General features: G+C 42.2%; 1 protein-coding gene across 1 annotated transcript in view; it reads right to left on the reverse strand.

Annotated features, from left to right (window-relative positions):
* Positions 1-9,345: 9,345 nt before the first annotated feature.
* The window catches only part of LOC125884096 (uncharacterized), a 39,286-nt gene continuing 24,075 nt past the window's right edge, over positions 9,346-24,556 (reverse strand). Inside the window, exon 2 of the mRNA XM_049568888.1 lies at positions 9,346-11,169. Coding sequence (XP_049424845.1) covers positions 9,766-10,920 — 1,155 coding nt within the window. The 5' untranslated portion in view covers positions 10,921-11,169 and the 3' untranslated portion in view covers positions 9,346-9,765. The remainder of the gene's footprint in view (positions 11,170-24,556) is intronic.

Here is a 24,556-nt window from a genome sequence, read left to right on the forward strand (position 1 = left end):
GGAAGTAATAATATTATAGTTATAGTTCTGGTTACTGCGGTACAATATGTTGAAAGTATGTATTAATACCTGGCAGTATACATGTGTGACAATAATCATATGTGTATAATAACAGAAGAAGTATGACTAATGACTAATGATGGCAGCAGCAGCAGGAGGCATCTGGCGGGACCACGGCAGCAGCACAACCACACACGTCACGCTGTCCAGGCACCGCTGCGATATGAGTTAATCTGAGAGACAGTGGAGCACAAAGGCTCTGGAGAAGAAGCCGAGTTAGTGACATCCAGAATGGCCGAGTTAGCTAGATGCAGTAATAGGATACGAGAGAGAGAGAGAGAAGGAGAGAAGGGGCCCGGTGTATTATAGGGGGGTCCTCCGGCAGACTAGGCCTAAGTCAGCCTAACTAAGGGCTGGTACAGGACAAGCCTGAGCCAGCCCTAACTATAAGCTTTATCAAAGAGGAAAGTCTTAAGTCTAGTCTTAAATGTGGAGACGGTGTCTGCCTCCCGGACCGTAACAGGAAGATGATTCCACAGGAGAGGAGCCTGATAGCTAAAGGCTCTGGCTCCTGATCTACTTTTGGAGACTTTAGGGACCACGAGTAACCCTGCGTTCTCAGAGCGCAGTGTTCTGGTGGGATAATATGGCACTATGAGCTCTCTAAGATATGATGGAGCTTGACCATTTAGAGCTTTATAAGTTAACAGTAGGATTTTAAATTCAATTCTGGATTTTACAGGAGCCAGTGCAGAGAAGCTAAAACAGGAGAGATATGATCGCGTTTCTTAGTTCCTGTTAGTACACGTGCTGCTGCATTCTGAATTAGCTGGAGAGTTTTTAAGGACTTACTAGAGCTACCTGATAATAGAGAGTTACAGTAATCCAGCCTTGAGGTAACAAAAGCGTGGACCAATTTTTATGCATCTTTTCGGGTCAGGATAGGCCTAATTTTCGCAATATTACGAAGATGAAAAAATGCAGACAGTGAGGTTAGTTTTAAATGAGAATTAAAAGACAAATATTGATCAAATATTACTACGAGCTTTCTACGGTAGTGGCAGGGGCCAGAGCAATGCCATCTAGAGAAACTATGTCATCAGATAAAGAGTCTCTGAGTTGTTTGGGGCCAAGAACAATAACTGGGGTTTTGTCTGAATTTAACATCAGGAAATTGGTGCTCATCCAAGTTTTTATGTCTTTAAGGCAATTATGGAGTTTAGTTAATTGATTGCTTTCTTCTGGCTTCATTGATAAATACAACTGAGTATCATCCGCATAACAATGGAAATTTATAGAGTGATTTCTAATGATGTTACCTAAAGGAAGCATATATAGAGTAAACAGGATTGGTCCGAGCACAGAACTCATGGAACTCCAAAACAAACTTTAGTACGTAAGGATGGTTCATTGCGAACGCCAACAAATTGAAAACGATCAGATAAATAAGATTTAAACCAGCTTAGTGCTGAACCTTTTAAGCCAATTAAGTGATCCAGTCTCTGCAGCAGAATTTGATGGTCAATTGTGTCAAACGCCGCACTAAGATCTAATAAAACAAGTACAGAGACGAGTCCTTTGTCTGAAGCAATCAGAAGGTCATTTGTAATTTTAACTAGAGCTGTCTCAGTGCTATGATGCACTCTAAATCCTGACTGAAATTCCTCAAATAAATTATTATCCTGGAGAAAATCACACAGCTGGTCTGCGACTACTTTCTCAAGGATCTTTGACATAAAGGGAAGATTAGATATTGGTCTATAGTTGGCTAACACCTCTGGATCCAGGGTGGGCTTTTTTAGTAGAGGTTTAATTACAGCTACCTTAAAAGACTGTGGTACATAGCCTGTTAATAAGGATATATTGATCATATCTAATATATGAGTGTTAACTATAGGTAAGACCTCCTTAAGTAGCCTAGTTGGGATGGGGTCTAAGAGACACGTTGATGATTTGGATGAAGAAATCACTGCAGTCAATTCTTGAAGAGAAATTGGGGAGAAGCAATCTAAATATATATTAGATTTTACAGCTGTGTTTGAGGTTAGATAGGTACTATCTGAGGGCAGGAGGTCATGAATTTTGCCTCTAATAGTTAGAATTTTGTCATTAAAAAAGCTCATAAAATCATTACTGCTAAGGGCTAAGGGAATACAAGGCTCAATAGAGCTCTGACTCTCAGTCAGCCTGGCTACAGTGCTGAAAAGAAACCTGGGGTTGTTCTTATTGTCTTCTATTAGAGCTGAGTAATAGTTTGCTCTGGCATTATGGAGGCCCTCTTATAAGTTTTGAGACTGTCTGTCCAGATTAAACGAGATTCTTCCAGTTTGGTTAATCGCCAATTCCTTTCAAATTTTCGCGATATTTGTTTTAACTTACGGGTTTGAGAGTTATACCAAGGAGCGAACTTTCTTTGCTTTTAACTTCTTTTTAAGAGGAGCTACAGAGTCGAGCGTTGTTCGTGAGCGAGCCTACGGTGCTATCAACAAAATGATCAATTCGGGAGAGGTTAAAGTCGGCACGGAAACCTCTGTTACTGAAGGTATTGGTATTGAATTTAGAAGTAATCTTTAAGTTTTGGCGACAGCACTATCTGATAAACATCTAGTATAGTAACTGTTGCTGAGTGGCGTAATCGAGTAAAAAGAAATCAAAAGTAATCAGATAATGATCCGATAGCAAGGGATTCTGTGGAAAGACTTTTAGGTTATCAATTTCAATTCCATACGTCAGAACTAGATCAAGGGTATGGTTAAAACAATGAGTAGGTTCATGTACACCCTGACTGAAGCCAATGGAGTCTAATAATGAGATAATCGCGGTAGCCAGGAGTCATTATCAACGCCGACATGAATGTTAAAATCGCCTACAATAATAACTTTATCTGATTTAAGAACTAAACTGGATAAAAACTCTGAGAATTCAGATAAAAATTCAGAATACGGGCCAGGAGCACGGTACACTATAACAAATAAAAGTGGCTGCAAGGTTTTCCAGGTCGGATGTAAAATACTAAGAACGAGGCTTTCAAATGAATTATAATCTAGTTTAGGTTTAGGACTGATTAACAGACTAGAGTTAAAAATGGCTGCAACTTCCTCCTCGGCCGCTGCCTCGAGGAATGTGGGTATTATTATGACTGGGAGGAGTGGACTCATTTAGACTAACATATTCATCTTGACACAGCCAGGTTTCAGTGAGACTGAGTAAATCAATATGATTATCTGATGTTAATTCGCTTTACTAACACTGCTTTAGACGATAGAGACCTGATATTTAACAGTCCGCATTTAATTCTCCTGTTTTGTCTTTCTGTCACAGAAGAGGTTTTAATTTTTATGAGGTTGTTATGCACAACTCCTCTTTGTTTAATTTTAGATTTAGATAATTTAGGCGGTCGGGGACAGACACAGTTTGTATAAAACTATTAAAACTATGGCTGGGTAACTGAACTAGAAGCTCAGAGAAGCGTTTAGGACTGCGACTCTGAGTCCTGATCTCAACTCTGGGTTGTCAGGGATTTAAATTACTAATAAAGTTTGCCAGGTTCCTAGAAATGAGAGCAGCTCCATCCAAAGTGGGATGAATGCCATCTCTCCTAATAAGACCAGGTTTTCCCCAGAAAGTTTGCCAATTATTAACAAAACCCACATCGTAACCACCACACCACCTGGACAGCCAGCGGTAAAATGATGACATGCGGCTAAACATGTCATCACTGGTCAGATTTGGGAGGGGTCCAGAGAAAACTACGGAGTCCGACATCGTTTTTGCGTATTCACACACCGAAGCAATATTAATTTTAGTGACCTCCGATTGGCGTAACCGGGTGTCATTGACGCCGACGTGAATAACAATCTTACTGAATCTACGTTTAGCTTTAGCCAGCAGTTTTAAATTAGATTCAATGTCGCCCGCTCTGGCCCCAGGAATACATTTGACTATGGCCGCTGGTGTTGCTAACTTCACGTTTCTCAGAATAGAGCTGCCAATAACCAGAGTTTTATCCTCAGCGGGTGTGTCGCTGAGTGGGGAAAAGCGGTTGGAAACGTGAACAGGCTGGTGGTGAGCCGTGGGCTTCGGCTTGGAGCTGTGCTTCTGGCGAACCGTAACCCAACCTCCCGGCTGAACGGGAGTTACCGGAGGACAGTTAGCAGAGGCTCTCTTGTCAAATACCACACGAAACCTTTTTAAAAATGCCGAGTTTTTAAGCAGAAACCCGTTTTTATCCCTCTTTATACTGTGTTGAAGAGTCTCGATAAACCCCTCCTCCTCCTCCTCCTCCTCCTTCCTCTCCCCCGTATGGTGGTTTTGCAGGTAACCCTCTACCAGCTCTTTGACACTGTCAAAATTGATTTTTTCACAACATTCGTGCGTCTGAGTAATGCCCTTCACCCACAGCATGGCTCGTTTGTTTTTTCTGGTCAAGTAGGCATAACTTTTAGGACCCGCCACCGCAAATTCCTGTATGGTGTCGCCCCCCAACTCGTCAGTCAAGTCTCCCAAATAATTACCCAGTTTGAGCCCCTTCTCTCCCTCTTTTGCGACATAAATTAGAGAGTCGGTGTCGAGGTAAAGTACCCGATTTTGCAATTGATGCAAATAGTCATATAACTTTAGACGGCCGTAGGCTGTGGTGAATGCCGCGATAAACACGTTGTCCGTCTTGTTGGGGGGTGCGATATACCGATCGCCGTGACACCACTGAATCAGAGCCGTGGTCTCATTTAGGAAGGAAAAGTATTTGACTTTGTGTTTTTCTGAAAACATGTAACTGAAAAACTCCTCCGGTTCCCTGACGAGCATGGTCTGGTTCAGGTTACTTCTCTGGGCAAGCTTTCCCCATAAGCTATTTAGACAGAGCTTAGCCACCTGTCTTTTAGCTGGGTTTGATTGAATTTTGTCCGCGTCCAGCAAAATGCCCTGATTTGCCCCGTAGTCCGCAATGTCCCCCCGTTAAAGGGTTTTTTTGGGGAGTTTTTCCTTATCCGCTGTGAGGGTCTTAAGGACAGAGGGATGTCGTATGCTGTAAAGCCCTGTGAGGCAAATAGTGATTTGTGATATTGGGCTTTATAAATAAAATTGATTGAAATTGAAATTGAATGTACTTTCGTCTACTCTCCGGATCCGAGGCCTCGGCGGGGTAGCCCGAGGCCTCCTGTTTACACTTGAGAAAAGTGTGCATGTACTCTACAAATACGTCGTCGCTGCGTCTATCAAAGTGCCACACCTCTGTGATCTTACCTAGGTGGTACCCCAACTCCAAGGCTTTGTTAAATTCGGGAGTGACCCAAACCCCCGTCAACGCCCTGCCCTCATCGTCGTGGGTACACGAGCCGGCCTGAAAAATAAGATCGGCGCACGTTCGACAGAGGGTGAACACCAGTTTACCCGAGGGTGTTTTGTAGGGCAACACGGGGAAAAACAAACCTTGAGGAGGGTAGACGATGGCCCTGATTAACCCAAAGTAGTTTTGCGGCTCTTTGAAATCTCGGTAAACTATTTCGGGGTGTCAATGAATCAATCAATCAATTTTATTTATAAAGCCCAATATCACAAATCACAATTTGCCTCACAGGGCTTTACAGCATACGACATCCCTCTGTCCTTAAGACCCTCACAGCGGATAAGGAAAAACTCCCCAAAAAAACCCCTTTAACGGGGAAAAAAAACGGTAGAAACCTCAGGAAGAGCAACTGAGGAGGGATCCCTCTTCCAGGACGGACAGACGTGCAATAGATGTCGTACAGAACAGATCAACATGATAAATTAACAGTAATCCATATGACAGAGAGAGAGAGAGAGAGAGAGAGAGATAGATGCAGGTAATGACAGTATCTTACAACAACATTAATGAAAGTAATAATATTATAGTTCTGGTTACTGCGGTACAATATGTTGAAAGTATGTATTAATACCTGGCAGTATACATGTGTGACAATAATCATATGTGTATAATAACAGAAGAAGTATGACTAATGACTAATGATGGCAGCAGCAGCAGGAGGCATCTGGCGGGACCACGGCAGCAGCACAACCACACACGTCACGCTGTCCAGGCACCGCTGTGATGAGTTAATCTGAGAGACAGTGGAGCACAAAGGCTCCGGAGAAGAAGCCGAGTTAGTGACATCCAGAATGGCCGGGTTAGCTAGATGCAGTAATAGAATACGAGAGAGAGAGAGAGAGAGAGAGAGAGAGAAGGAGAGAAGGGGCCCGGTGTATTATAGGGGGGTCCTCTGGCAGACTAGGCCTAAGTCAGCCTAACTAAGGGCTGGTACAGGACAAGCCTGAGCCAGCCCTAACTATAAGCTTTATCAAAGAGGAAAGTCTTAAGTTTAGTCTTAAATGTGGAGATGGTGTCTGCCTCCCGGACCGTAACAGGAAGATGATTCCACAGGAGAGGAGCCTGATAGCTAAAGGCTCTGGCTCCTGATCTACTTTTGGGACTTTAGGGACCACGAGTAACCCTGCGTTCTCGGAGCGCAGTGTTCTGGTGGGATAATATGGCACTATGAGCTCTCTAAGATATGACGGAGCTTGACCATTTAGAGCTTTATAAGTTAACAGTAGGATTTTAAATTCAATTCTGGATTTTACAGGGAGCCAGTGCAGAGAAGCTAAAACAGGAGAGATATGATCGCGTTTCTTAGTTCCTGTTAGTACACGTGCTGCTGCATTCTGAATTAGCTGGAGAGTTTTTAAGGACTTACTAGAGCTACCTGATAATAGAGAGTTACAATAATCCAGCCTTGAGGTAACAAAAGTGTGGACCAATTTTTCTGCATCTTTTTGGGTCAGGATAGGCCTAATTTTCGCAATATTACGCAGATGAAAAAATGCAGTCCGTGAGGTTTGCTTTAAATGAGAATTAAAAGACAAATCTTGATCAAATGTTACTCCGAGGTTTCTTACGGTAGTGGCAGGGGCCAGAGCAATGCCATCTAGAGAAACTATGTCATCAGATAAAGAGTCTCTGAGTTGTTGGGGCCAAGAACAATAACTTCAGTTTTGTCTGAATTTAACATCAGGAAATTGGTGCTCATCCAAGTTTTTATGTCTTTAAGACAATTATGGAGTTTAGTTAATTGATTGCTTTCTTCTGGCTTCATTGATAAATACAACTGAGTATCATCCGCATAACAATGGAAATTTATAGAGTGATTTCTAATGATGTTACCTAAAGGAAGCATATATAGAGTAAACAGGATTGGTCCGAGCACAGAACCTTGCGGAACTCCAAAACAAACTTTAGTACGTAAGGATGGTTCATTGCGAACGTCAACAAATTGAAAACGATCAGATAAATAAGATTTAAACCAGCTTAGTGCTGAACCTTTTAAGCCAATTAAGTGATCCAGTCTCTGCAGCAGAATTTGATGGTCAATTGTGTAAAACAAGTACAGAGACGAGTCCTTTGTCTGAAGCAATCAGAAGGTCATTTGTAATTTTAACTAGAGCTGTCTCAGTGCTATGATGCACTCTAAATCCTGACTGAAATTCCTCAAATAAATTATTATCCTGGAGAAAATCACACAGCTGGTCTGCGACTACTTTCTCAAGGATCTTTGACATAAAGGGAAGATTAGATATTGGTCTATAATTGGCTAACACCACTGGATCCAGGGTGGGCTCTTTTAGTAGAGGTTTAATTACAGCTATCTTAAAAGACTGTGGTACATAGCCTGTTAATAAGGATATATTGATCATATCTAATATATGAGTGTTAACTAAAGGAAAGACCTCCTTAAGTAGCCTAGTTGGGATGGGGTCTAAGAGACACGTTGATGATTTGGATGAAGAAATCACTGCAGTCAATTCTTGAAGAGAAATTGGGGAGAAGCAATCTAAATATATATTAGATTTTACAGTGTCCTAGAGGATAGGGAAAGGCGCAGTTAACGTAGGGATACAAGGATGTCACGTCCACGTAGTGTACAGTTTCGTTCGCCGCCGCCGTGTACCTCAGCCTCACGGCGCTCGTCCTACCGCCATACAAAGCGTTGCGGGATGACAAAGGTCGGGGGGTTTTGGCACGCTTGAGAAAATCTCTCAGAGGCAGATGGGATTTTTTCAACTCAAGCCAATCGTGCTCTCTCATCACGTTCACCTTAAGACCGTGGACGGACTCTAACGTCTGTATTTGCGCCACGGTGGAGGCGCGCAACTCGTCAAACGGTCTGCCCATCAGAGGGCAGGTGTCGTGGGGCTGAAAGCAGGACGGACAACCGTGATAAAAACAACCCAGAAACTCCCAAGCCGTTTTCACGCCTCGGACCTTGGTGTAACCGTCTACAAAGTAGCGACCGATCTGTTTTTCACCCGCGTTCAACGCGTGCTGAATAAAGACGCCCTCGGTATGCGCCACCCACTCTAACCACTGAACGCCGGCGTTTGAGTAGGTTTTGCGATGTCTTCGATAGTCGTCGGGAGAAGGAATGGCCAGGGTGTCGGGACGTAGGAAATTTGTGCAAAACACTTTCATGCAGGCCGAAGCGATGCTGGCGCAACTGAAAGGGTCCACGCCCGTTTCGTCGATGTAACCTTTTCTGAAAATGTTGCAGGCTCGCGCAAGAATATCCACGTTGTTTTGACAGTAGCGGACGGCTTCATTCTCAAAATTGAACGTGCCATGACGCACCATCTCGTACCACGCTTTAAATTCTCTCTTGCCCTCTCTACTCATTTGTTTGACGCCGTAGGCCTCTGGCTCGGGGTAGGGGCCTACGTACTTTAAGTGATTCTCGGAGCTAAATCGATGGGGAAAAAACCCCTTGTTTTTATCGGGAAAACCTAGGGCTTTGGGCAGAGCTGACAGACGGCACGTCAAGAAACTGAGACTTTCGATGCATCTGTGTTCGTAATCGGGGTCGGTGAAACATACGACTTTGCTTCCCTGCATTATGAGCACCTCGGGCTTCAGGTTCAGAGACAGCATGGCGTTGAGCACAATGTATCCGTCAAATCCTCTAGCGTTGTGAGCAATAAAGACGGATTTTCTGTACACAGGTCGTCTGAAATGCAAAATAAACTGTTTGGCGCAATCTACGCCCTGAGCATTCCACCTTTTGCCGTCAAGGGTTTTCATACACACCAGAAAAGGGATGTGCGCTCCCGACGAATCTACGTACGTCTCGAAATCGTAGAAAATCAATTTCTCTGTATGTTTTGTCTCGACGGGTAAACACTGTATGTAACACAGGTGCTCCTTGCTCTCGTCTTTTTCTACGGTTACGCCGCAGATTTTACATTTGACTTTTGGACACGCGTGTTGTTTACCGTTAACGTTCATAGCGATGTAGTATAGCACGTCGCATTTTTTGCATCTTTTATTCAGCTCGCAATTACTGACATATTTTTCAGCCACGGGCCTCTTTACGGGCTCTTTGTGTTTGGCTAAACACAACGCGGAATGGCACGTTCTGTTACAGTTGACGCAAACTACAGGTCGGAGCTCTCGCTCGCTACAGGAGGGGTCCGAGCAAACGGAGCAATGACCCTCGCAATAGTGACATGCGACGGAGGTGTACCCCGCGTAGCAATACTCGCACGCGTACGGCGAGCCTAGGAAGGATTTCAGGCTCGTTATGCCGTAGTAGTGTTTTTCAAACAGAAACATAAACACCGTCTTTTGTCTTCTTGGTGAATCTGTCACAAATTTAGAGAGCGTTCGAGCGTCGTTGGTTCTGTAGAACACTACAATTTTGCAGTTTGAGACTTTTTCATATTTTGCTATATCGCCGAACGTTACCGCGGTCTGATCGTTCAAACCCGCCTTACTTTGAAAGTCTCTGCCAAGCGCAAACGCTTCGCTATCGACAATATTGGGGTAGAGCAGGTGAGCCAAATTAATCGCAAAACAAAGTTGGTTGTCGTGGCTGTTGATTGCGACCCGCAGAGACCGTCACTTTTTTTAATAATCTCGCCGTCTAAGGTATTAGACAAGAGTCTTCGACCGCCGCCTCGGGGATTTTTGACGAGTTGGACAGTAAATACCAAATTACCGTCGGTTTTAACGGCTGTGTTAGATTGCACAATGCGGTCTAGGAAAGACTGTAAGTGAGTTAAATCAAACTCCTCTCCGCTCACGACGCAGGACACGCCTTGAGGCAGAGTATTGCCTCTCAACTCGAGCTGCACCGCATCTTGTCGTTTGACTTGTGAAATGACGTTCGTCACCGCTTGCGCCATCTCTGTAAACACCCTGACGTAAAATTCACCAAAATCAGCCGTACCTCGATGTAGTTCGGTAATGTTGATGTTGAGCAGATGGCTGGATTCAACGCTGTTAAATCTAGGTCGCATCACCACCCTCGACGAGGGTGAATTTTGAGGTGAGTTTTCTCGCTGCGATGTGTGTTGATGTTCTAAATTTTCCGAACGAACATCCTCTACATTACCCCCTCGCTGTTGATTTTGACGGTTGGACGTTGCGAGTTGGACATTTTCTAAACGATTTACGGCGTGGTCTATGGCGTTAAAGACGCTCGTTTGATTTTGGGCACTTTGATTATTATCAAGTCGGGTCTCGGTTTGCAAATGCGTGTTGTTTGAGGTCGAGGGATTGGCGGGTATTTGATTTAACAAATCTTGACATTGGCTTATCGTATTTAAAACAGCTTGCGTATGATTACGTTCGGCGATAGCAACATCAATATTTGAGAACGAGTTAGGGATAAAAGAAATGACGGGGCTTTGTTCTCCGATTAAAGAGTCGTATCGCGTGGGTACGCTGTTTGAAGAGGACGAGGGTATTTGATTTAGCAAGTCTTGACATTGATTTATGGTGTTTAAAATGCTTTGAGAATGATCAAGATCTGCGATAGCCATATTGATGTCTGTGACTGGGTCGGTGATTTCTACATCTTGTTGTGCCTCGCATAAAAACTGAGCGGGTTCTCGAGTTTCATTTAAATACATTCTGGTTTAATTCTTGTATCATCACATCAAGTATTGAGGGACAACGGTTGCTTTCATCCATGGTTACAGAAAATAAAAAACAAAATTTTGAAAACCAAACAACAACAACAACCCAAACTTACACTCAAACACCAAGGCCTAGCACAAAGAGCATCTCGCTCATGGCCCTTAGCATAGTACCGATGAGAAGATGTATTTTCTTCTTTCTCCCTCTGACAAGGTCGCGCGTACATTTTCTGGGTCTTTTTGCTGAAAAAAAAAAAAAATAGAGAGAGAGAGGATTATTCATTATTTTCTTCATATTGTATGCTAAATTAAATAAGTAATAAATATGAAATATACATTTGTTGGTTAGATATGGAAAAAAGTTTTCGGACACCCCGTGCATTTGTGAAATATTGCATTAAGAATCACTCTTAGGTCTTCAAGTGCAATTTCTTTTAGTACAGTCAAAGCCAAAATACTAAATAAATCCTAAAAAAGCCATTAAAAACTTAAAATTGATTGGTTCCATAAGAATACATAAGAAATTTTGAGTATTGGGTCATTTTGGTACCAGTGATGAAGGTCATTCTTTTTATTAAAAGACACAAGTTTTGTTGCTAAGCTTCGTGTCTACATAAAGCCAGCACATTTGAAAGTTCTTCAGACACAAAAATGGCTAAAACAAGGAACCTAACGCAGGAAACATGCCTGAAGATAAAGATTCTCAGCCAGGAAGGGTACAACTGCCGCCAGATAGCCAGGAAGTGCAGATGCAGTCCTTCAGCATTTGGATACACTCTGCAGAAATACAGACGAACCAACAGCTTGGAAGACAAACCAAGATCTGGGCGTCCAAGGGTTTCTTCAGCAAGAAATGACCGCATCCTGATCCGTATGTGCAGGCAAAACCGCCGAATGACATCACAGGAGCTTCAGCAGCAGTGGTCAAACCAAACTGGTGTCCAGTGTTCCACCCACACTGTACGTGGCCGACTTTTAGATCATGGCTTAAGGTCCTACAAGGCTATCAAGAAGCCCCTGATCAATGAGAGACAGGGGTTAGCCCGGCATCGTTGGGCCCAGGCAAACAAGAACTGCACAGCCAGGAATTGGAAGAAGATTTTGTGGTCAGATGAGTCCAGTTTCCAGCTTTATCTTCCTCCTACTAATGTGAGGGTATGCAGAAGGCCAGGCGAAGCATTATCTCCAGCATGTACAGTACCTACTGTCAAGCATGGTGGAGGCAGTATCATGGTTTGGGGATGCATGAGTGCTGCTGGTGTTAGTCATCTCACTGTCTGTGATGGCACATTGAACTCTACCAAGTATTGTACCATTCTCGAAACCCACATGCTCCCTTCTGCGCGTGTACTGTTCCGTCGAGGTAAAAACTGGATGTTTCAACAAGATAATGCCCCTTGCCACACATCCAAGGCCAGTAGAACTTGGCTGCAGGAGCACAGTATCCAGGTCTTAGAGTGGCCAGATCAATCCCCGGACATGAGCCCCATTGAAAATCTGTGGTGGATTATCAAAAGGTCTGTTTCAAAGCATAAACCAAAGAATTTAGAAGAATTAAAAGCAGTAATTCAAGAAGAATGGGACAAGATTACCCCTCAACAGTGTGAAAGGCTCGTGGGGAACATGCCAGCCAGGATTAGAGCTCTACTACGTGCCAGTGGCAGGACTACTAAATATTAATTTGATGATGTGATGGTTTATTTATTTTTTGTTCAGTTTTGAACACATTCTCTGTTATTTGTTGACTTTGATACCGACAATGTTGAGAACTGACATATTGAAACTGTCAAGAATTTAGTTTTGTTAGTTTTTCTTGTAAACAATAAACTAAAAAATATAATTTGTATTTGTTTGTATCTGTCTAATGCAGCCACACCTTTTGAAACACAAAAAATATTTTTCCACAAATATTTCATGATAATATTTGAGATTGTGTAAAATTTTAAGGGTGTCCGAAAACTTTTTTCCACCACTGTATATCCCATATCTATATCACTTTCTTGTTCCTCACATAAAGATTGAGCTGGTTCCTGAGTTTCATTTAATACATTCTGGTTTAATTCATGCATCATCAAGTATTGAGGGACAGCGGTTGCTTTCATCCGTGGTTACAGAAAACAAAACTAAAACTAAAAATAAAAAACAAAACTTAGACTCAAACACCAAGGCCCATCACAAAGAGGATATCGCTCATGGTTCTTAGCGTAGTACTGTCGAGAAGATGTATTTCTTGTCTCTCCCTCTGACAGGTCGCACATTTGAAACTATGCATACATTTTCTGGGTCTTTTTGCTGAAAAAGAGAGAGAGAGAGAAGATAAGATACACCTTTATTGATCCCATAATTGAGAAATTCCAGTGTTACAGCGGTCAAGGGGAAAGAGTCGGATTAAAGATTTCAAAATTTAAACCTGAAAAACTAGGCATGCCAAATAAGTACAAAATACAAGAAACGGCGATAAATAACAATTATAATAATAATAATAATAATAATTAGAAGCTGTGAATGAAAATGAGCTGTGGATAACAGGGAGCGCATCTAGTGCAAAGTGATCATTTTAAAAGTCATTATTTTATTCAAGTTGTATTCTTAATGAAATAAAAACAAGTAATAAATATGAAATATACGTTTGTTGGTTAGGGGGGAACGTTTATGAGCCGACGCGTGTTTCACGTCGGACCTATATCACATATGCAATGTACGTATGTTGGATAGGGGGGAACGTTTATGTGCCAACGCGTGTTTCACGTCGGACATGTATCAATAATGGCCCAACTTCATGTTTGTAGCATTGCAGCGTGAAGCCGACACAGATCCTGCGTTTTTACTTTTTTTTTTAAAAAGAAAATAAAAGGTTTTTTTGACTCACCGGTTTTACGATCGTTGCGAGAAACACTCGGTCGACCGTCGCTGTTGCTGCTGCTGCTGCTGGTGCTGGGTGTCCGCCACCTCTTCCTCCCAGGTGCAGAAGAATGTAGCGTTTGTACAGGAGGACGTGTACCATCCTTCGCATGCTCCGGAGCGGTCTGAGACGATGGTTGGACCAGGTCAGCTCTTTTAACCACGTCGGCTGTTGAGGGAATCGGCACCGGAGCGGAGTGCTTAGTTTCTTCGGCCTCTGCTTGACGAATGATTTCGCTCAACTCTTCCAGATAATCGACCGTGACTGTAAAACAAACAAAGACAACGGAATATATTGTGTATTAGATGCGTAAATGTGTATGAGATGTGTGTTAACAACATCAACAAGAACAAGACTTACAGTGGCACAGGTTGTTATACTCTGGGCTCATGAGATAACCTTCGTCCGTTAGATTGATGATGTCCGTAAATAGAAAATAATAATAAATTAACGGATCGCTGTGAAACTTAAAGGACAAGAAAATGGTTTAAAAAAAGATGGTAAAAGTTTTCTTACAAAAGTCCACAATAGGTCTCGGTGTTCCTGTAAATGCGCTCTTTGGTGTGAGTAACTAATGAACGGTGGAAAAAGCTGTATTTAAAGAAAACCGTACGAATGGTAACTTATGCTTTATTGATTGTAGTAGGCCTATGTGCTTAAAAGCTCACTCCATAATGGTCACCCCATATGCTAAGGTGATTTGGAGAAACTGATGCAAAGTGAATTTTGTGTGTGTGTGCGCGCGCGCGTGCGTGCCTGTGTGGAGGTGAGTGTTGGGTGAGAATCGCTTGCACTTTCACACTTTGTACTTTTAGTTAGAACTCATCTTTTCACCCCCTGTAACTAATATAATTAACGTATTTTTTCATGTCACAAACAAAAAGAGTTTAAATAAACTGAATATTTAATTTCTGTGTGTGTGTGTGTGTGTGTGTGTGTGTTTGAGAGAAAGAGAAAGGGAAACAAGAAGATGGTGAGGATTTATTTTAACTACATCACCGTATTGTGATACGGGGTGGGGCGGGGCGGGGGGCGGGAGTATGTGAAAGGTCACCATCCATCATCTTTAAATTTGACAGAAAGTGTATTATTCATTCTCTCTCCGGTTCCTTCTACGCATAAGCAGCTACAGAGATTTTTGGGCTTTGCAAATTTTTACAGGAGGTTCATTAGGGACTACAGCCACATCGCTGCCCCTCTCACCCAGTTAACCTCTGTAAAGAAGAAGTCCGCACACCAGAAACTGCACAGCAGGTATGATTCCAAAGAATTATATTTATTCACAAACTAGCAAAGCAAACCAAAACACACAAATTCTAACTAACTATATACAAGCTTGATGTGTGTGTGTGTGTGTGTGTGTGCGTGCATGTGTGGAGGTGAGAGAGAGAGAAAGAAGAGAAAGACAAAGGCGGGTGTGGTGATCAAGTAGTCATTTGGCCTACAAAACAAAATGGCTGACAACAGAGAACTACCAAAATCAAGGCTTGCTTCAGTTTCGGGGGAGGTGTCTGTCTGAACGTGTGGTCAGGACAAAGACAAAGGAAAAGAAGCGGGAACTTTAAGATGCCTGTTTGGGTGTAGCTCTGTTGAAAGCCTATTTGTTAATGAGTCTATGTGAATGTGATTTGTGCTGCAAACAGGTCATTGATTAGTTGGCTTCGCCAAAGTTAAGTGTTTAGTTTGCTAATACTGTTCACAAACAGATTCTTGCACACAACTAAACAATCTCTGCACTAATCCAGACTAACTGCAATCCATCACAACAATAATTCAATAAACAGGAGGAGCAAAGGAGCAAAGGTCTGGGCCTCTGCTGTTCCAGGCCCAGCCGGAGAAAGATGTGCAGCTGGTGAACAGCTGGAGGAAGAAAAGGTAAAGATAAAGTTCCCCTGATTGTCACACACCCGAGTGTGTGAAATTTGTTCTCCGCATTTGACCCATCCCCTGAGGGAGCGGTGAGCAGCGGTGGTGCTGCGCTCGGGAATCGTGGGGATCTAGAGAGAGATCTGTGGAAGGGAGCACAGATCTACAGATGCCTGTGACATCATAGTCACATGTCATTGTAAAGGTCTTGTCCAATCAAGTTTTGGGACTTGAGTCTCACTGAGGTGTGAGGTGAGATCTCCTGTGGAGATAGGTGTCACATAGCTCTCTTTGTTTGGAGAACAAGGAGCATGCAGAGGAAAAAGCCTTTAAATGCCCAGTGATGATTTTACCAAATGATAAATCATCAGTGGTCCTGTGAATCCCAACACCACTTTACAACAGTTCTTTTAGAAAATAAAAAAAATTTAAAAAAAAAAAGAATTTGCACAGGTATAAAGCCTGCAGTGCAAATGTAAATATAAACATATCACACACACTTTAAATATCACATAAAGAGAGCGTCAGGTGAAGACCTTCATAAACTTGTGCAATATTAAAAGGGAAAAAAAAAGTTCTGTAGAGGCGTCTCTAACAAGTATCAAAACCACAGCAATATGACAAATGCAGACAACATGAGAACATGGCTCACGCAGTAGTAGCAGAAAAAAATTAAATACAACATCATACCAGCTACTGAGGGAACAATGTAAACACAACTGGCAAGTTCCTAGACCCATAAAAATGAAGTGCACGAAGCAAACACATCATAAAAAGGGCCTCAAGTCAAAATCTACATTGAGGCCTTTGGGAGCCAAAGTGTCCAGGGTATATATCCAAAATGCTTCTCTTTTAAATACGAGAGACTTAATGTCGCCACCACGTGAGGGCTGTTTAACAAGTTCTATACCTACATATCTGAGAGAGGAGACATTATGAGAGGCTTGTGTGAAGTGCACTGCCACTGGACCTCTGGTGTCGTGGTTTCTAATGTTAGATCTATGTTCTGAGATTCTAGTTTTTAATGGTCTGGTGGTTTTACCAATATACGCCAGGCCGCACAGGCACTTAAGCAAATAAATAACATTTTTAGTATTACATGAAATAACACCCTTGATGTTAAAAGACTTGCCAGTCCGTGGATTATTGAAAGTAGAGGTTTTGTGTGTGAAGTTACACTGGGTACAGTTGCCACATCTGTAATTCCCGGAGGGGACAGACTGTAAGAAGTGTGGTGGAGTCACAGGCGGCTGATGAGCTCTCACTAACATGTTTCTAAGGTTGGGAGGTCTCTTGAACACAACTCGAGGAGGTGTGGAGAAATATTTAAGTGAAGGATCAGAGTTGATGATGTGCCAATGTTTTTGATTAATGTTTTGAAATTCTCTACCAAGAGGTGAGTACTGGATCACACAGTTAACCTTAGGCTCAGTTGCTGCGGACCGTCATCACACACCTGCTCCTGAATACAAGGTCAGCCAGCAGGTCTGGTTGTCATCACGGGACCTCCCTCTCCAGATGGATTCCCGGAAGATGGCTCCCAGGTTCATCGGACCCTACCCTGTGGATCGCATCATCAATCCCAGTGCTGTCCGACTAAAGCTCCCCGCAGCACTCAAGGTTCACCTCGCATTCCACGTCTCGCTCCTAAAACTGGTGGTTGACAGTCCGTTTTTTGAGGCAGTGAGTTTTTTGAGGCATGTTTTGTGGCTGCTCTTGTGTTGTGTTTTCTTTTTTTGTTCTCCTGTCCTTCCATGACCTACAGGGCTGGTGTGTTGCGGAGGCGGGGCTGACCTACTTTTCCACCTCACTATAAAGCTGGCTCTGACTTCACTTCAGTGCCAGATAATTCCGTCTTGTTTAGTAGCGCTACTCTTACTTGAGTTTCTTCGCCTCGTGAGTATTTTGCCTGCTTCTCTTTTTGACCACATCCACTGACTTGTGTTTTTTGTCTCTGTCATTCACAGTTTGGTGCCTCAACACCTTTATTCTCCAGAGCTCTCGCCTCCTGCCACCACCAGGCAGCTCACTTCTCTGTGCAGCCGTTTTTGTGTTTTTGCTGCTATTTTTTGTTTTTTGTTATTGTGATATTTACTCCGCCTGTCTCCTGCTACTTGGGTTCCTTCGGGTTCTCGCCAGTCCGTAACAGCCTGCTTATTCTGTGTGTTGCTAAGTAGCTTATTAAAGACTATTACAAACTGTTCTTTTGTCTATGGTGCTGCAACTGGGTTCTGCCATACCTGTGACAAATGCTGATTTAGTGATTAGCTTACTATGAAGTATAAGGTTAAAGGAGTCAGTTAAGTTTAGGGTAAGGTTAATGGTAAGGGTTATAACTCGTTACTTATAGTGAATCATATCTATATGTAATGAATTATACAGTGGATTATTGCTGTTTGGCCACATATTTATTCACTACAATGTAGCATTGTAGTAGGGTTCAGATAACTGTCACAATGGTGGGCTATACAAGTCATCTGACTTATCTCAAGCAAGCCTTATCCAATGTCAGCTGATGAAAGACTTCTGTGAAGGCTGCTCTCATGTATCCTCGCTCATCACTGTTAAGAGAGTGCTACCCGGCAGAGTCTTGCACGGGACCATTTTTGAAAACCTGCACCTGCCCATACCCATAAAGCTCAGTACCAGAACCAACCCGTTACCTGTCATTATGTCTGTTAATAAAAGTCTAGTGACCTGACCCGCACCCGTGATTAAACACACACAGGCTACAGTCATTCACATTAAGCTGGGCTCTTCGTTGTTGAATTACAAATCCAGCGAGGCAAAGTCTCTTTCACTGGCTGCGCTCAATGCTGGGATGGTAAAAACATTTTCGTACAATCAATGTCAGGTTAGTTAACATTTTAGCATGTTCCTTCCACCACCATAAAACCTCAAAAGGATCCTCCTTGGGTGGCTCAAAGTCGATGTAGGCTACCACCTCATCCTCGGGCTGCAAAGTTTCATTGCTGGAGTCCTCCACATCAATAACAAATGTGACTACTGGGTAAAAGGTTTGACTTGTGTCACTGACCTTCAAAATAAAAGGAAGTGCAACTTGATAACAGTGATTTAGATGTCAAAAATATTACACATACACTGCACATCTTTTTTTAGTTGCTCTATTATGAAGAATTAAAAAAATTTTTTTTGTTCACACCCACCCACATGTAGTTCATTTTTACACATGAATTTATACATATCCATATTTTTTTACCCGTACCACAGCTTTTTGCAGGTTACCTGTCTGGTACCTGTGGGTACCTGACTCTGTGTAGGACTCTGCTTCCCACTCCTCAGAGCAGAACTAAGAGCTTTGTGATGGCGCCTAAGATGTTGCACCAGAATGACTGCCAGTTCAAGCGAGGAGTGAGGAAATATCAAAGAGACTTGGGATGCACCTTGAGTGTCAGGATCCCGGTTTTCCCATTCTTCCTGCTGTTGCCTCACACAGTTTCTTGGTTTTGCAGTATATAAGAACTTCATCCCTGGTTCTTTACCTGGTGCATCCCACCACACAGCAGCTTTTATGCATTTTGCTGTTTGCTCGCAGACTAACTGACAGAGAGGCAACTTCACACAGTAAAATCAGACTATCAGCATTTACATGGGTTACTTAGTGGCTTTGCAATAAGCCTCTGCCACCAGTGCCGAAATTCCGCAGAAAAAATCTGCTTTATGGCAGGAAACGTGTCATGTATTGCGAAATTGGTCGGTCAGCCAATCAGGGACTGGAGCCCTTACTGGAGTCCTTATGAGGAGTTGGGCATGAGATAGTGGAGTCACGAGCATAATGGCAGACAGACAAAGTTTGGAGACAAGTGAAAAACGGCCTAGCAAAAGAAAACAAGCTCCTCTGTCTGAGGAGGCAAAGAAGAGCAAAAAGGAGAGTGATAAAAGAAGAGGAAAAGCAAGTGCAAACCTCATTCAGGCATTCAAGAGATGGGGGGAGCTCCATGACCAAAGAGGCTTCAAAACCGATGTCCAGCTAGCTTTCTTTCTAATGGATCAGTAAGTAATACAGCTAAATGTTAGCTAGATGAGAGAGGACTGTACTTTACTGGCTGCTAGTTAATTCCTAGCTGGCCAGCATCGCAAATTGCCGCAACCAGGGACCAGGTAGCGAGTGTTGGTCAGCTGACATCCTTGTTGCCATTCTATGGCAGCCCTCGGACAGTGATACCCCCCTCCATTCCTTCTGTTCTCTTTTCACAGAGGCAGCTATTGACGGACATCGCCCAGCTAAGTTACGCCCAACTAAGTGAACACTGAACTTTGTTTCCCATTCAATTTGAGCTCCAACTGGACACATCGTTTCTATACGGTACCGTTTATTCTAGAATCAGGACTGTTTACATGTGCATATTGGTATAATTCCACTGTGTCTACTGTTGTTTGTACTGATACTGTACATATTGGTATAATTTACTGTGAGTTGTTTGTACTGGTACTGTGCATTCTGGTATAATTATTTGCATTACTGTTTGTTTTTTCTTCAGATAAATCTGATAATTGTTGCTCGGTCTCTTTACTCATTTATTTAGTAGAGTGTCCACACACCTTCTCATTCTACACATAGAAGTATACCGGTGGCTTTACAGCCTACATTTTATATAATTTAGAGAGTCTATTAGAGTCATATTATTGATTATGTCTGATTCCCACAGTCAATTTGGTTGTTGCGACAGTGCGACACAACACCACTGACGCTAGGTGGCGCCAAGCTAAAAAAACCGAATCCTATCTGTTGCGTCTTTAATTGCAATAAAATAACTCTGCATTCAAAGGTTCATATTTAAACAGACAAATAATTAATAGATAAATTAATTAATTTCGAAAATGTATCAAATTAATTAATTGTAAAAAGAAGAAGAAGAAAAACAAAAAAACAAAGATAGGATGAGGTTATAGTTGGTGGGGCTCTGTAGGCCCCTGAGGGTCTGAGGCCCAATCACCCGGTGGATAATCCCTGCCTGGATAACCCAAGACTTTTAAACCATGTGGAAGCAACTAGAAAGTGGGCCCTCCAACAATATGTTAGGTAAAGAATGACCTCTTTTAAGTGCAAGGTTGGAATTGTCATAGTCATAGTCATATTTATTAGCTCTTCACCACAATTGTGGTATGGAGTACAAACAGTACAACAGTACAACTGATGACGTAGAGGGTATAAAGAATCTTGGATCCAAGATGCTGCATCACATTTCTCGAACATGTCTCAAACTGAATGCCTCACCAACACCAGGCCCAGGGAGACCGAACACAGAGTGGTTTGTGTCATACAATACTCACCTGTTTCCAGGGACATTACCAACATAATTAAACAACATTGGCACATTATTGACACGGACCGGCCCTGAAAAATGTTTTCCCTAAACTGCCTAGGGTGGTCTACAAGAGACCTCCTAACCTGCGTAATATGCTGGTGAGAGCTGATCTCCCCCCTCCTCCCCCTCCACCCCCTTCACATTTCCTGGGCTCTATACCTTCTGGTAATTATCCTTGTGGTCGCTGCCAACAATGCCATTTCACACAGAAAACTGTCTCATTTAATCATCCGCACACTGATAAAAAATATAACATTAAAGGTATTATTACATGCTCCACAGCTAATGTGATATATATGTTAAAATGTCCATGTGGTCTGGCATATGTTGGCAAGACTACCCGAGCTTTAAAAACCAGAATAGCTGAACACTGCAGTACCATCAGGAACAAGGTAACTTCCAGCCCGGTGGCTGTACATTTCTCTGAGGCTAAACATAGCATTTCTACCCTTAGATATATCGGTATTGAATCATTGAAATGTCCACGGAGAGGGGGTGACATCAATTCCTTATTGTTAAAACGTGAACTATTTTGGATACACACATTAGGCACATTAGCCCCTAAAGGCCTAAATGAAGATTTTGATATTCGTCCTTTTCTCTGAATGTACACTGTCTTAACAACTCATAACTCCTTGTCCTTACTAATATTGTTGTTGTTTTTTCATTGGTGTTACATACCTCCTGACAGGATGGTTTACTCAGTTAGATAGAGACGCCTCTTTTAGTTACTACAGTATGATGGCCCAATTGCCTGAGTCCAGTAATGGAGTACTTATCTATTGGAGGTACACATATTTTGTAAATATTGTGTATATATTATATAAATGTCATGTACATTATTATGGGTATATGGGCATGTGTATGTATGTATATGTGTGTATGTGTACACGTGTATGTGTGTATATGTACATGTGTATGTATATATACATGTGTATGTATATATATATATATATATATATATATATGTATGTATATATATGTATGTATATGTATATGTGTATATATATGTGTATGTGTCTACATGTGTATTTATGTATATATATGCACAATGCTGTACTGTATATCAGTATATCGAAAGAAATGGTGGATATGTGACATGTTTTTTCATGTAGGGCTGCAGCAACCTGATCCGTATTCTGTATCTCCTGAACCTTATGCGGTGGGGTGTTGTAACTCCATATGCATATAAAATCCTCAACATATTGTTTTACATAATGTATAATTTTCTACATGGTATATATTTGTTGACACAGTATATATATATATTTCTCTATACATGATCGCGTATACTACTAAACATTGTGTATATATATATATTATATTATATTGTATTTCATATGGCAAAATTGTCCTCCTATTGGAGATGTATCACATGGTGTAATCCTTGCATTATGGGTATTTAAGATGGCGGCTTCATTGTAAATGATTAGAAGTCTGAGGAAGAGCATCACACTCAAAACATCACGCAAAATAAAAAATTGCACACGGGAGCTCTTTTTTCTTTTTTCATGGAGTACAAACAAGACAAAAAAAAAACAAAACAAAGCAAATGGTAAAGAGTCAGAATGAGTCATCACAGATCAAAGGCGCCGCGTGAAGGCGTAATGAAAGTTTACTCAGTTTGCCATGGCAGAAGAGAGCAGCAGCGTCAGACGGCCAAACTTCTCCCAGGAGGAAACTGATGTTTTGGTCCAGGAGGTCCAAGCTCGCAGTGTCCGAATATACAGAACTGTGAGCAGACCTCCACAGGCTGATGATGCAAAGGTAGCCTGGGAGGAGGTCACCACAATTGTAAATCAATGTTGCCCGGATACACTGAGAACTGTTGCCCAGTGCAAAAAAACGGTTCAATGATGTTAGAAGAAGGGTCAAACAAAAGCTCTCTGAGCACAGGAGGCAGACGGGGGCAACAGGAGGCGGCCCCTCCACCGGCGTGCCCCTCAGCTCGGCGGAGGACATTGCGTCCTCCACACTCTCTTCCGTCTCTCATGCGTGCGCGCTCTCTCTTTCTCTCTCGCAATCTCACTCTGTTTCTTTTCTTTTGACTTTTTAAAGATGACAGATGCTGAATATATACTCCCTATCTGATGCTGTGGCTGTTTGTGGTTGGCTGAGAGGGATGTGAACTCATTAGTTTGCAGCTGTGTTAATTAAATCAGGTTGGGTTTCTATTACGCGTGCCAAACGGTGACAATCCTTTGATCTGACATCAGATGTGACGGGACAGTCGATATAGAGATACATTTATGTGCTGATTGCAGATAGTTGCATTGAATAGTGTTTTTTGTGGGTAGCCTATTGATTGCATTGTTAATGTGCCTGACATTCTGAAAACCTGTGAGGTTTTGGTGACGTGCGTGCACTGTCCGCTGGTCAGCCAAACTTCGACTTACACCGGCTGCGCTCTGCCTGCGCTGACAGTAGACCTAGTTTCAGCTGTCGAGCTTTTAGCGCACCTTCAGCAAAGCCTTTTGGCACAAAACTGTCACTGCGCCAAGCTGGATCTGTCGACACCTCCCCCTGCTGCGTTGCCACACCCATCTCAGCGCACCTTGGTCTGCCAAACTACCAAACTGAGCGCGCCTCGGGTTGCGCTGCTCGAAAGTAGCTCTGCGCGGGATTCACCACCCTGCGCCTAGAGGCCATAATGGCTATCTTCCAAGTTAGCCATACATCATATTATTACAAGTTGACATTTTAACTTTCAAAATATACTTGAGGAATTTCAAGTGTAATTTCTCTAAAATGTCCACCTTCTCAAACCCCCATACCTCGCAAGCATACAGCATAACTGGCATCACCAGCCTGTCAAAAAGCTCTAGTCTAATATCTATTGGTAAATCAAACTTCCTACATTTACACAATAAAGAAAACATAGCTCTTGAAGCCCGTTTATAGAAATCCTCGATAGCGGATTTGAAAGACCCATTGTAGTTGAAAATAATTGCTAGATATTTAAAACTATGTACAATTTCTAGCTCCTCACCATTACAGAGGAACGGATACTTTAAAGTATCAACTTTACGGTGGCCAAATATTGTAACTTTAGTTTTATTACTATTTATAGTTAGTTTCCATTTCTTACAGAAATTGCACATTTGATCAATTCCTTTTTGCAGTCCTTCTTTTGTTGTAGCCACAGTGATAGTGTCATCCGCATACATAAGTACCATGAGTTTAATGTAACTATCTATTATATCATCGCTACATCGAGCTGGCTTACATCCATTTACAATTAAGTATTCCTCAAGATCATTTATAAAGAGGGCAAGTAGTATTGAGGATAAATTTTCGTCCTGTCTGACCCCAGTCAGACTAGCAAAAAACTCTGATTTTTCTCCTTTAACCAAAACACAGGATTTGATATGATTATACATATTCACAATAATATTAAACAATCTGCCATTAATACCTTCTTTCTGTAGTTTAAACCAAAGTGCATCTCTCCATACCATATCAAATGCTTTGTTGTAGTCAATAAATGAACAAAACAGATTCCTTTTCTTAAAACTAAATAGGTCTACAGCTT

The sequence above is a fragment of the Epinephelus fuscoguttatus genome, linkage group LG23, assembly GCF_011397635.1.
Source record: "Epinephelus fuscoguttatus linkage group LG23, E.fuscoguttatus.final_Chr_v1".
Classification (NCBI taxonomy): Eukaryota; Metazoa; Chordata; class Actinopteri; order Perciformes; family Serranidae; genus Epinephelus; species Epinephelus fuscoguttatus.